Source organism: Euleptes europaea, chromosome 18, assembly GCF_029931775.1.
Source record: "Euleptes europaea isolate rEulEur1 chromosome 18, rEulEur1.hap1, whole genome shotgun sequence".
NCBI classification, from domain to species: domain Eukaryota; kingdom Metazoa; phylum Chordata; class Lepidosauria; order Squamata; family Sphaerodactylidae; genus Euleptes; species Euleptes europaea.
The window spans coordinates 31028764-31042545 of record NC_079329.1 but is presented as its reverse complement, the minus strand read 5'-3'; the positions used below and the strand labels follow the sequence as shown (position 1 = coordinate 31042545).

The 13782-nt window shown below is 42.2% G+C and overlaps 1 protein-coding gene across 2 annotated transcripts in view; it reads left to right on the top strand.

Moving 5' to 3' along the window:
• The window catches only part of RARA (retinoic acid receptor alpha), a 148298-nt gene extending 145984 nt beyond the window's left edge, over positions 1-2314 (top strand). For both annotated transcript variants that reach the window (XM_056864005.1, XM_056864006.1), the window contains exon 8: positions 2096-2314. In XM_056864005.1, coding sequence (XP_056719983.1) covers positions 2096-2310 — 215 coding nt within the window. In that variant the 3' untranslated portion in view covers positions 2311-2314. The remainder of the gene's footprint in view (positions 1-2095) is intronic.
• The last annotated feature ends 11468 nt before the right edge of the window (positions 2315-13782 follow it).

Below are 13782 nucleotides of genomic sequence, written 5' to 3'. Positions count from 1 at the left end.
TACTTACCTTCTTGATGGACATATTCTTTCATGTCTATTTCATCATGAATAGTTAGCTGCTACCTGTGTTGGCTACATTGTACATATTGTTTTGTGGCTTTATGTTATTTGTATTGTTACAATTGTTTTGTATTGTTTTGTCACTAATGTATTGTTTTGTCACTAATGTTTTGTATTGTTTTGTCACTAATATATTTCACTTGCACATTTTGTGTATTGTGCTGTTTCTTATATTGATTACTTACCTTACGGCACAGAGCCTTTTTGTGTTTTGGCTACCTGGAGGTTGGCAGCCTTACCCCGCACTGACCAGGGGCTCAGCAGGGCTGGAGCCAGGGTTTCCAGCTTTGGGTTGAGAAACACTTGGAGATTTTGGGGTGGAGCCTGAGTAAGGTAGGGTTTGGGGAGGGGAGCAACTTCAGTGGGATATAATGCCATAGAGTCCACTTCCCAAAGCTGCCATTTTCTCCGGGTGAACTGATCTCTATCGGCTGGAAATCAGTTGTAATAGCGAGAGATCTCAGCCACCACCTGGAGGTTGGCAGCCCTGCCTGGAGCCCTCCGTGCCTTAGAAGCAAGTCCTTCCTAAAAGCCTGATAGTCCCAATCTATGGGTAAATGGCTATAAACCATTTGGAGAATAAATGGGGAAACCGCCAGATAAATAATAATCTGCTGCTTTTAATTTTATTGTTTGCCCACCCATCCACCCAAGAAAAAAGGATTTTTTTTTGGGGGGGGGATATGCAAAAATACAACAGTGCCCCAACACGAGTCTTTGCAAATAATTAATACATCTGATGTATAAAGGTCAGAGAACCACACAAACCAAACTAATATTATTTGAAGCACAGTTCCTTTTTTAAAAAAATAAGTTTTTATTAAATTTTTTATATATAAACAAACAAACGTGTAATCACACATACATTCACACAGTTTATACTCCTTCGAGGAGTCTATTTCATCTTACATCTCAAAAGTCTATAATGAATAATAAATTCCTTCAATTCTAGTTATTAAATTTTATATAATCTATATTTGCTTCTAACAATATATCCCTTTTGTTGCACATAATCCAAGTAACCTTCCCATTTTCGTTGAAATTCATCAGTTAAATTTACATTTAAATTTGTAATATTTGAGGGAGAATGTAGTGAATAGGTTAAGCTTTAGCTTCTGAGTCTGACAGCACAGTTCCTTTTTGACCACAAATATTGCTGTCAGACTCAGAAGCTAAAGCTTAACCTATTCACTACATTCTCCCTCAAATATTACAAATTTAAATGTGCTCCTAAGGCCTTTTCAAATCACTCCTAAAATGCGAGAGAGGTGAATAGGCAACAGACAACATGATGCCATTGAGGGACGTAAGCCTGATATTCACTGCTCCCACTGCACACCCACGGCGCAAACAAATATGCATATTCATAAAATGCAATTCAGAGACTCACACAGCCTCAGTTTGCCTCAGGAAATTCAGGAGGGGAGTTTAACCCTTCTGTCTCCACTCACCATATCAAACCAGCTTTCCCCTTCCCTGCTTTGTTAGCATTTTAAAGAAACGGTGTCCTTTAAAAGCACACACACACACCTTTAAAATGCTGATAACACAGCAAGGGAACCTAGTTTTCAATAGAGGAACATGGAGGTTGAAGGGTTAACACCTTCCCCCTTCCTTGCACAGTCCTGAGGTGAGCTGAGGCTGCATGCGCCTGCTTTGTTAGCAAAAATGTGTCCTTTAAAAGCATGCACACACCCTTTACAGTGCTGGTAACAGCAAGGGAACCTAGTTTTCAATAGAGGAATATTGAGGTTGAAGGGCTAACACCTTCCCTCTTCCTTGCACAGCCCTGAGGCAAACTGAGGCTACACAAGTCTACAATTTGCAGATGACAATTTGCAAGTGATTAAAATAGCCTTCAGATTCAGATTTATTATTAATACAGCATAAGCCAGTAAAATTAAAGAGCCTTAAGTCATTGCTAAAGTGCAGAACACCGGGCAATAACTACACGTTTAGTACACGGTGAGGCAATCCTGAGGCGCTCCATTTATGTTCACTATTCTGAAAGCAGTCCTCCTTTTTTTTCTTGCAGGTGCTGAACGCGTGATCACGTTGAAAATGGAGATCCCTGGATCTATGCCTCCCCTCATCCAGGAGATGTTGGAGAACTCTGAGGGCATGGACACTTTGGGGGCCGCGACGGGAGCCCCCTCCCGCATAGGCAGCTTAGCCCCACCTCCCGGCAGCTGCAGCCCCAGCCTCTCGCCCAGTTCCAACAGAAGCAGTCCCGCCACGCATTCGCCGTGACCATCTTAGCCACCAGGACAAGCTGCGTGACCTCCCCCAGCCCCCGCCACACACTTTGGTCTTTTGTTCCCCGGGAAGCCCGGACAAATGTTTGAGGATCAAGGGTAGGGGTAGGGGGGGAAGCAGTGGGGCGGCACGCTGCTTCGAGTGTCTCTCCCCCCCTCCCTGTGTCACATGGTTGTGGTCAGGCCTGTGGGGGGGGGCAGGGTCCGTGTACCTGTTCCATACCAGCACACTATCTATCGTTCGACCGTTCCAGAAAAAAAAACAGGGTTCTGCTTGCTATAGAGACCCCCTTTTTTCTCACAGGGGAGGCACAGTTCACATGAAGGAAATTCTGAGTTCTCTTCAGACAGACGGATCTGAAGGACAGACGCTCGAAACCAGGAGTGGGACTTTGAGAAGAAGAAGGAAAAAAAAAACTGAACCATTACCGAAAAGTTTGCCTCCTTTGTGGCACGCACCCCCCTGCGCCCCCACTCTCTCCTTTACCCTGTTGTGAGCACATAACACACCTCCACAAAGGGTTTGCCGCCAGCTTCATGTTGCAGTGAAAATGAAGTGGTGTTTTCTCTGGCTGTTTGCATTTCGGATGTTTCAGGGGGAAAGGTTGTAATGTTTTCTGTTGGTTTTTTTTTTTTTTTAATTGCTCGACCCCATTTTTGTCCTTGAGTTCCCGAATTTCCCCTATCTCTCCTTCCCAACCCCTAGTCCACTCACACATGCCTAAAAATGTCACCAGCAAATAAAAAATAAATAAAATAAAAGTAAAATTAGTTCTTCAGGTAAAAAAAAAAAGTACGCATAGGACATAGGAGGGAAGGATTCATTTAAGAGAGAAGAAATATTATATATATAAATATATAAAATATATAAAATTACATTTTAAAAGAAAACTTTGTAAAAGTTTGGCATTTGAAGGGTTTTTTAGGAAGAGGTTGGCGAGGAGAAAATTGGGGGAAGAAAACAAGGTTCTTGTATGGAGATGGTCACAATTTTCTTTTAGATGCAAAACTTGTAAAAGAGAAATTAGGATCTGATTCTGCCAGGGTGAAGTAATTTTATTTACATTGCAATACTATGTAGAATTTACTGCAGTCCAAGCCTTCGATTTCTCTGGTTTTAGACTGGAGTAACTCTGCACAGCATTACACTGTTACATCTCCCTCATCCATCCTGAAATATATGAGACTTTACATATATGTTTCACTCTTCTATTAAAACCAACGTCAGTTGACGGTGCTTTGGTGGGGTTTTGCTCTTCCTTTCTTAACTGATTGCAATGATCACAAATCTTTGAGCTCGGTCTGTGACACAAAGCTAAAATCTGGCAGTTTTCGACTTTTTTTTTGGCAGGAGAGAATTTGGGCAGCAAGGTGGGGTTTTGAGTTCTGTGATAACTTAAGAGGCTCCAAATTTTCTGTCAATGGGACGGTTTTAAAGATCCTACATTTTTCATGTTTTCACTTTGGAAAAAAATATGATAAACGATTCATATTTTTTAAAAATTGGAAGAAATAATCTGGGGAGGGGGTTGTATTCCACAGTATTTTGTAAGGAGAAAATGTTTTCTTTCTTCCCCCTTGATTCTTTGTTCCTCTTTCCTGTGTTCTGGACAGTTCTTTCTTTCTTTTCTTTCTTTTCTTTTCTTTCTTTTTTTTCTTTTCTTTCTTTTCTTTCTTTTCTTTCTTTTCTTTCTTTTCTTCCTTCCTTTCTTCCCTTCCTTTTTGATGGAATGGGGGGAGTAAAGGCCCAGATCTGGGCACTGACAAAAGCCCAGTGGAGATTTTAACATACACACCCCTCTGCTTTAAACAGATCACCTATACACCATATTTACAAATTCCTTGCCATGTTTTGGAGGGCGGAAGGAGTGCCATTCCAGTAAGACCAGACTAAAGGTCCTTTGGTCTCAGAATAATTTCCAAAGTTTTGGGGATTCCGGCCAAGAAATTTCAAAACAGCTGTGATATTCCTGATTTATCTGTAAAGCTTTGTGTTGTTTTATGACAGTTTTATTTTTTTTTTATTGTGACCAGCTGCAAAAAAAAAAAATATCCCATATACTGGATTAGAGGTGGAGGGATTTCTGAGAGTGGGTGGGTTCCCCTCACAATTTATTATTCATTTTTTTTCTGTTTGAGATTTTAGTGGCTTTAGAATCCACAACATGAAACCTAAAACAAAATAGGAAGGGAGGGGTGACATTTTTTCCCTCCCCTAGAAACTTCTCCCTCAGTTTGACGGACCTGTGCTCCACACTTCTCAGATATGTATATAAAGCTGTTGTTATTTCATATAAAAAGATGCCGGTGAGTTTCCATCTTCCCTTAATTGCTGCATTTGGGAGGAGATTTGAAAGAGGTGTGTGCATGTGTGTTTAAAGTTATGTTCCCCCATGTTGTTGTGATGGGCAGCAGCTTCAAAAGCTATGAAAAGCTTTGGATTATTTTGACCTACCGATAACTTATCAGCTGTGATGACTGAATGGAGCCTCCATGCAGAGAAGAAGTATATTTCAACAATGCCAAATGCCGGCAACCACTGGAGAAGGCCGTTGCTTTTCAGGCTGTGCTTCCCAGAGAGGTCTGGCTGGCCGGTGTCAGGAACAGAGTGCAAAGAACTAGCTTGACTTTAGTGTCCAGCTGTTCTTCTCTGCATGAAATACAAGGTGTTTGGGAGTATGGATTGAATTACCTCTGAAATGTACTCTGATGCACGTTGGCTGGGGCCATTTTAGGTTTAATCAGCATAATTTCCAAGATACTGGAAGTATCAGTACCGCCCTGCTAAGCATTGGCAAAACCATAAGTGTTGCACCACAGTTCAAAGTGTAGGTTGACAAGGTGGGAAGGGCAGGAGATGCATTTATTTGTTCAGTATATTTTTTATCCTGCCCCAGGCTGGCATATATTGGTTTCCCCCTCCTCCATTCTACCCTCCACAGCCCAGTGAGGTAGGTCAGGTTGAGAGAGTGTGACTGGCCCGAGATCGTCCAATGAGCTGCCATGGCAGGGAGGGGATTCGAACCTGGGTCTCCCAGTTCCTAGTCTGACACTCTTAACTGCTGCACCACGCTGGCTGGTATAAAGACGCAATGGTAATAACGTGTTTTGTTCGAAAAGCTGAGCCTTGGCCTTTTTAAGAGAGCGCAGACTTCATGGTAGCAAGCCACTAACCCATTGTCACCATTAAAAAAAACCAAATTCTGTTATTTAGAGTCCCTGTTTTTCTTCCCACTGAGGGTGCACAGTAGCATTTCCCCCTTCTTCCATTGTCGTCACAACAACCTTGTGTGGTAGGTCAGCCTGAGAAACAGTGACTGGCCCAAAGGCACTCAGCAAACTTCCATGACACAGTGGGGATTTGAACCTGAGTCTCACGCTTCCTAATCATAGAGTTGGAAGGAGCCATACAGGCCATCTAGTCCAAGCCCCTGCTTAATGCAGGATCAGCCTAGAGCATCCCTGACAAGTGCTTGTCCAGCCTCTGCTTAAAGACTGCCAGGGAGGGGGAGCTCACCACCTCCCTGGGTAGCTGATGCCACTGTCGAACAACTCTTACTGTAATAAATTTTTCCTAATATCCAGCTGGTACCTTTCCATCTGCAATTTAAACCCATTATTGTGAGTCCTATTCTCTGCTGCCTCCTCTAAGTGACAGCCCTTCAAATACTTAAAGAGAGCAATCCTGTCCCCCCTCAGCCTCCTCTTCTCCAGACTAAACATTCCCAAGTCCCTCCGTCTTTCCTCGTAGGGCTTGGTCTCCCGGCCCCTGATCATCCTCATCGCTCTCCTCTGCACCCGCTCGGTTCTGTCCACATCCTTTTTGAAGTGATTGTTAAAAAATCTGATGAATCACTACTCCAACAGAAGAGTGCAATCCACGCGTAGGAGAGCTAATCGCGAGAATCCCCTCCACCCCACACACTTCTGCGAGCAGAAGGGGATCGCTCTAGAGAGAGAGACAACATTTTGCTCATCCTTGTTGGTGTTCTCTGTACTAAAGAGTTGCCAGAAATAAAGACAAAAGGCCTACTTGCTGAGGTTAAAGAATCCAAACTTCACAAACAAGTTTTGATGCCCAAATTGGCAGTACCTCCCCCAGAAAGATCTTGTGATCCTAGTAAAGTCTTTACAGCCAACAGTTGTTCTGCTTTTGGCAAATGCAACAAACACCAGAGAGTGATCAAGGCAAGTGATAAGGAACCCAGTATAATTTTTTTAACTTAGAAAAAAAACAATTATGAAGTGTGTGGAGTGAGTAAACAGGAAATCTCCCTAATCGTGCAAGGGTTCGGTATCATCCGGAGAAACTGGTTGGCAGGGAAGTTGGCACACACGAAGCAGCCTTATTCTGAATCAGAACAACAGTCCATCGAGGTCAGTATTGTCTACTCTGACTGGCAGCATCTCTCCAAGGTCTCAGGTGGAGGTCTTCCCCATTATCTGCTACCTGATCCTTTTAACTGGAGCTGCCGGGAAATTGAACCTGGGATCTTCTGTATGCCGCCAGATGCTCCACACAGCCCCGCCACAGAAAGTTTCAAACAAAAGAAGTACTTTTCATGCAATGTATAATGAACTCATAGCGTCTGCATCCATGAGATGAGACGGCTTTTGAAAACGATCAGAAGATTTTCTGGAGGAGAGTTATAGAGATGGAAGTTCGCCTCGATAGTGGAAATCGGAACGTGAGTCTGAGGAGATACAGCAGGATAGAAATGTGTTAAATAAATAAAAGTTCCATATATCTGAGAGTTATCATTGGCTGGGGAAAAGAAGGAAGGTGTTATCATTCTGGAAGCTTTGGCAGGCCGTTGGCAAAATCGCTGGACCGAGGTAGGACCTAACTGCGCATTAAGGTTTTTCCTGGGTTTGTGCCGTCAGATGTGTGTTGCAAGGTCATGCTGGCAACTGTTTTAAGGTGTGCAAGAGACTAACAGAAGTGGTTTGCTATTGCCTGCCTCTGTATAGCAACCCTGGACTTCCTTGGAGGTCTCCCATCCAAATACTAACCAGGGTCGACCCTGCTTGGCTTCCGAGATCTCACAAAATCAGGCTAGCCTGGGCCATCCAGGTCAGGGCACTTAGCTCTAAATTGCACGGCTCCTTGGATGTAAAAAGACAGCCTCAAGGAGACTTTGATGAAGTGATCAAGCCCCCCCCCCCACTCCAGAGTACGGCTTCCCCCTTAATTAAGGGCTTCTTCAGGGTCCAGCAGCACAAACCCCAGATACTCTTCCCAGCATAATAGTACAGACATGGCCAAACAATCCCCAGATACTTTAAAGCTTTGAGGTACAAAATCCAGATTGATTGTGCATGAATATTGCAACCTCCAGCCCCCCCCCCTCCACACACACACATTTTGACTCGTAGCTGTACCCATCTAGTGATGCTCCTGTGCAGAATTCTTGTACAGAAGAAAGTCTTGGCCAGTAGCATCTTGTCTGTCTCCTTTAAGAATCAGATCTGTCTCCTTTAAGGACATCCCCAAATCGGCTCGCTCGGTCCAGGCAGCCTCTGCCATCTTTCCTGCTCTCTAATTTTCTTTTTCGTTGGTGGGGAAGATTTACTAAAGAGCACTTTGGGGTTGCCTGGCTCGTAACTCCCAGAGGTGGCGTTTTGGGGGTACGAAGGGAAGAGCCGTTGCAAACTCCTGATGGTGTACCACTAACTGTATCAGCAAGGAAGAAGAAACACTGTCCCCCTTTCTTTAAAATTAACTTACGCGACTTGCTGCTGAAACCTGGTCTCAGCTCTGGACCACAGGAAGCGTGCATAGTATCTGTGAACCCGTGCAGAGAGCAACTGCCTTGCCGTTCTGTAGTTGCTGCCTACAGTCCCACACATTTGGGACTCTGGACAGCTTGTGAAGGCTGTTGTTGGGGCTGTCAGTCTGTAGTAGGGTTGCCAGGTCCCTCTTCGCCACTGGCAGAGCCTGAGAAGGGCGGGGTTTGGAGAGGGGAAGGACTTCAATGCCATAGAGTCCAATTGCAAAAGTGGCCATTTTCTGCAGGTGAACTGATCTCTATTGGCTGGAGATCAGTTGTAATAGCAGATCTCCAGCTACTACCTGGAGGTTAGAAAATCAGTACAGGAGCGAAGAATACTTATAAGTGCAAAAAACTATTTATATGCTACCATGTCTAATATAATACGCACTTCATAAATACACAAAAAGAACCATTCAATGGTTCTTTTTGTGTATTTATAAAGTGCGTATTATATTAGACACAGTAGCATATAAATAGTTTTTTGCACTTATAAGTATTCTTCGCTCCTGTACTGATTTTCTAATCTCTTGATACTAGTACAGTGGTGTCTATTTTCTCCCCCTCTACCTGGAGGTTGGCAACCCTAGGCATGGTGGGCTTGAAGTACCAGGGAAGAGAATTCATTGGCTGCCTCCTCTTGGGCTTAGAGGAGACCCGGCAGATGAAGCTCATTAGTAGGTGGGGGAGATGAAGATGCTCGTCCCTCAGGGCCTTTCCAGATGATAGCAAAGACGCCTGTGGCACTTGAAAGCCAAACAAACGGTCGTGCGCCCAGGGCTTTCGGCAGCTTTATCAAAGGCGCAAAGCGGCCTGGGAAATTGCAGGATATCTCTCTGTAAGGCTTTGGTTGTCAACCATCCGTCTTTGTGCCTCGACTCTAAGTGTGTTTATGCAAAAGTTCGCCCCTTTGGGATTTACCCTCTAATTTGTTTAAGGCTGCAGCTGTAGAAAAATAACAGGGTTGCAGCCTGCCTCGCCTTCCCTCTCGGATTTCATTTCCTTCATGGTGGAAGAATCTCCTCCCAGTCGGACTCGATCGCCCTGTTGGTACCCTTTTGTGTGTTTGGTGGATGACTGAACTCCATAGGGAAGTTATTGCATAATACGTAACGTTTGCATTGCATTTTTAGACCATTCTTTATCTCACTAATCCTTATAACAAACAGCTCTGTTAACTGGGCTCGTATTATGCTGAGTCTCTTGCAGCTGGGTGGCTCAGAATGATTTGTATAAGGCCCCCTTGATTTAGGCAAGGTAGGATTTGAACTTGGGTCTACCCAGTTCATAACTCAAAGCACAATCCTCTGCTGTGTTACTCCTGTGGGTTTAGACTGGACCTGCACAGGATTGTAGCATTACACCGATTTTGCCGACACTTGTTGAACCTACACTTGCTTTGTGTCCCGGTCAGTGTTAACTTGAGCTGTTTCTTCCTTTTCTTGGCATTAATTCCTTGAGTTATGCCTGCAAGTACAGTTCCCAAATGGCCCAGCCTAGTCTTGGCTTTCACACCTGAGATCTTTTGTTGTTTAGGTTCTTTGTAGCTAGGCTTGGCCCAAGATGGTGGGATTTGCAAAATGCAAAAGATTCCTCCTCTTTGTCGTTGGATCCCTAATTTGCAGAGACATTAAGAACATAAGAAAAGCCACGCTGGATCAGACCGAGGCCCATAAGTCCAGCAGTCTGTTCACACAGTGGCCAACCAGGTGCCTCTAGGAAGTCCACAAACAAGACGACTGCAGCAGCACCATCCTGCCTGTGTACCACAGCACCTAATAGAATAGGCACGCTCTGATCCTGGAGAGAATAGGCATGCTACATTCTCTCACAAAATCAATGATGAAATTTAACAGGAGCTGTGCCAATCTACTCTCTCTTGGGGTCCCCTTCCACTTCTTATTCACTTTAGTGGCCTGGCACAACAGCGCTGCCAAAGTGAATCATGCCCCAACTGCACCACCTGAGGCAGCAGTCTCCTATATACGACACAAACATTTGGCAACTTTCCATGTGCCAAAATAGTTAAGAGACGCTCCTGTCCTGGTAAATCCATCAGTCTTTAGTGCTGAGCTGTCTATCAAATGGAGCTGCTGAAGATGATGCACAATAATGTTGGGTTGTTTTTTTTTAACTGAGGTCTAACAATGTGATGGGGGACTTTTTGGTATTGCAGCTCATCTCAGTATCAGCCAGTGGTGGATCTACTAAAGTTAAACTAATGAAGCTTAAGCTTCAGGGCCCCTAATCCCGGAGGGGCCCCAAAGCAACTTTTTTTTTTAATGAGTGAATTTTTCAACAAAATCTATGGAGTTTTTTTTAAGTGTTTGTTATTAAAATAAGGCTATTTTAGTGATAGAATCATAAGCCAGTGGGTTGAAGTACTTAACATTGACCTTAGAATATGCTCTAATACCCATTTCATATGGCCTCAAAATGTCCCTGTAATTGGTCAAATTCCAAACTTTTCTCAGGGGCTTGCAGGGCCCGAAGCCTCAGCTGTATGAGCTCGCCAGAATCTATTCATAGCCTACATTTTGGCAGCTGGATCCTCAAATCCTTCGTTGATGCCTGGCTTAATAGTTCTATAGCTCAGCCCTTAGGCTAGAGCCAATCGGAACCATAAAAAGACATCTGAATTCTCAATTGAAACTGTACTCGCCTCGCTTGTGCGTTTTAACACCAAAAATCAGATTTTCACCTCTTTATCCTAATGAGCCCCCTCTAGGGTTGTCAGGTCCTGCTTCGTTTTTGGGGCGGAGACTGAGGGCTGGGTTTGGGGAGGGGAGGGACTTCAATGCCATAGAGTGCAATTGCCAAAGCGGCCATTTTCTCCAAGTGCACTGATCTCTATCAGCTGGAGATCAGTTGTAATAGCAGGAGATCTCCAGCCACCACCTGGAGGTTGGCAACTATAGCCCCCTCTGATGACCTCCTACCTCTCTATTAGAGAATGAACCAATACATCCGCCATAGAAAAACCCCACTGGAGAAGATAACAGCGGTTACCCAGACCTCGTTGCTGGTGGGAAGGGGCTCACTGGATGGCCCATTTTCAAGGACTCCAACCTACCATCCTTTTCTCCGCCATTTGGGCCTTTTGATTCTATTTCTGTCACCTTCTACTTTTGCTTCTCGTCTATCTCTGGCAATCTGAAGAGTTTCCTCAGATATCCATCGAGGTTTTTCTTTTTCTTTTGGGTACAGGAATAGTCTTTGCACATTCTTCCTTGATAATATCTCTAGTTTCCACCCATAGTTCTTCAGGTTTACATTCACTTGAACTCAGTAATGCAAATCTGTTCCTTACATGGTCTTTAAACTCTTCCGGAATATTGCTTAGATTGTATTTTGGTGCTATGAATGTTTTGGTGTTTTTCTTAAGCTTTATCTTGATTTTCGATATTACCAATTCATGATCTGTACCGCAGTCGGCTCCTGGTCTTGTTTTGGCCGAGAGAATAGAGCTTCTCCATCTTTTGCTTCCAATTATATAATCTATTTGATTTCTATATTGGCCGTCTGGTGATGTCCATGTATACAATCGTCTATTTGGTTGCCTGAAACATGTGTTTGCAATGAACAGATTGTTGTCTTCACCGAATTCTACGAGGCATTCTCCTGCTTCATTCCGTGCTCCTAGCCCAAATCTGCCAACATCATTTGATTCTGCTTTGTTTCCAACTTTTGCGTTCCAATTACCTATTATTATCAGCATATCTTGCTTAGGTGTGTGATCAATTTCTTCCTGAACACTGACTTAAAAACTTTCAATTTCTTCCTCATCAGCATCTGTAGTTGGGGCATAAACTTGAACGATGCTTATGTGGATAGGCTTTCCCTGAAGTCTGATTGATATTATTCGGTCAGACTTTGCATTATAGCTCCTGACTGCCTTTGCTACATCTTGCCTCACTATTAAAGCAACTCCGTTTCTTCTCTTTTTGTCATTCCCTGAATAAAACACTTTGTAATTTTCTGATTGAAAATGTCCTAATCCAGTCCACTTTAATTCACTTACTCCCAGGACTGAAATGTCCGTACGTTCCATTTCTTGTTTAACAATTTCAAGCTTACCCCGATTCATGCTTCTCACATTCCATGTTCCTATTATATGCGTCGAACAGCTTCGGACTTTCCTTTTGCATCTATTCATGTCAACCACTGAACGTCCTTTCGGCTTTAGTCCAATCGCATCATTAAGAACAGCGCTACTTGTACTTGTTCTCTGCTCTACCCCAGTAGCAGATTGAATGCCATCCGACCTGGGGGTCCCATCTTCCAGCACTTTATCTTTTTCATTTTGGATTGTCTCATCATAGGGTTTTCTTTTTTTTCTTTTTTTTTTTTATAAATTTTTATTAAGATTTTTTTTAACAATAAAAAAATATCAAACAAAAAAACAATACATGTAACAACAATAACAAAAAAAAATAAGTAACAAAAATTACAAAATACATAATACAAACTTGGAGGAGTATCCATATATCTCATTTATTACAATCTCAAATATCAAAGTTCTTATATTAAAAAAAGAAAAGAAAAAGATACCCCTTCCCCCACCACCCACCATTAAGAGTGACCCTTCACCCGACTTCCGCAGCAGGTGTCTAATCAGATTTTACTATTAAAAATACAAAGGTATAAAATTACTCTAGTTTCTACAACTCGTTAATTATAACCATAAAATCCATTTTTGCCATCTTATCCCAATATGAGGCGGCCTTTGACCAAGTTTGTTTAAACTTTTCCATATCTTTCCCATGTAGGAAATCTGTTAATTTGGCCATCCTCATATATATCCATATCTTCTCTCTCCAGATATTAATTGAGGGATTATTCACTTGCTTCCAAACTTTAGCTATCACAATTCTTGCAGCAGCAAAGCTATACTGGCAGACAATTCTGTCTTCATCATTGATATTTTTTGGTGGTATTCCCAATAAGCAAAATAATGGTTTTCTTTTCACACTACCATTAATCAAATTATTCGTTTCCTTCAAAACTTTCTTCCAGAATTTTTTTATTTTTTTACAAAACCACCATACATGCATATATGTTCCTCTTTCCTTACCACATTTCCAGCACAGACCCCTGTCTTCTCTGTTTATTTTAGAAATCATCACTGGTGTTATATGCCACCTGTAAAACATTTTATATAGATTTTCTCTAATTTCATTGGTTATTGTAAATTTAAATTCTTTTTTCCATAATTTTTCCCATAGTTCCAAATCTATGTTAAAACCTAGCTCCTTCATCCATTTAATCATAATTGGTTTAACCCTTTCTTGTTCCAAATTAATTTCCATTAACAATTTATACATTCTACCTATCAGTCCTTTATTTCCTTTTATTAATATTTTCTCTAATTCTGATTTATTTCTATTGAATCCAATTTGGTTATCTTTATTAAATATATCTCTTATTTTGTAGTATAGAAACCAATCCTTTATATCCAGTTCTTCTCTACTTTTTAGAATCCATATCCCTTCTTTCCAGTTAATAATATTTCTATATATATCCATTTCTAAATTCAGCTGAGTTCCTCTTCTCATAAAAGCTTCCACTGGATTGAGCCATCCAGGAGTTTTATTTTCTAATATCTTTCTATACTTTTTCCACACTTTAAACAAACCAGCTCTAACAAAATGAATATTAAAATCTTTATTTACTTTTTCTTTCTCATACCATAAATA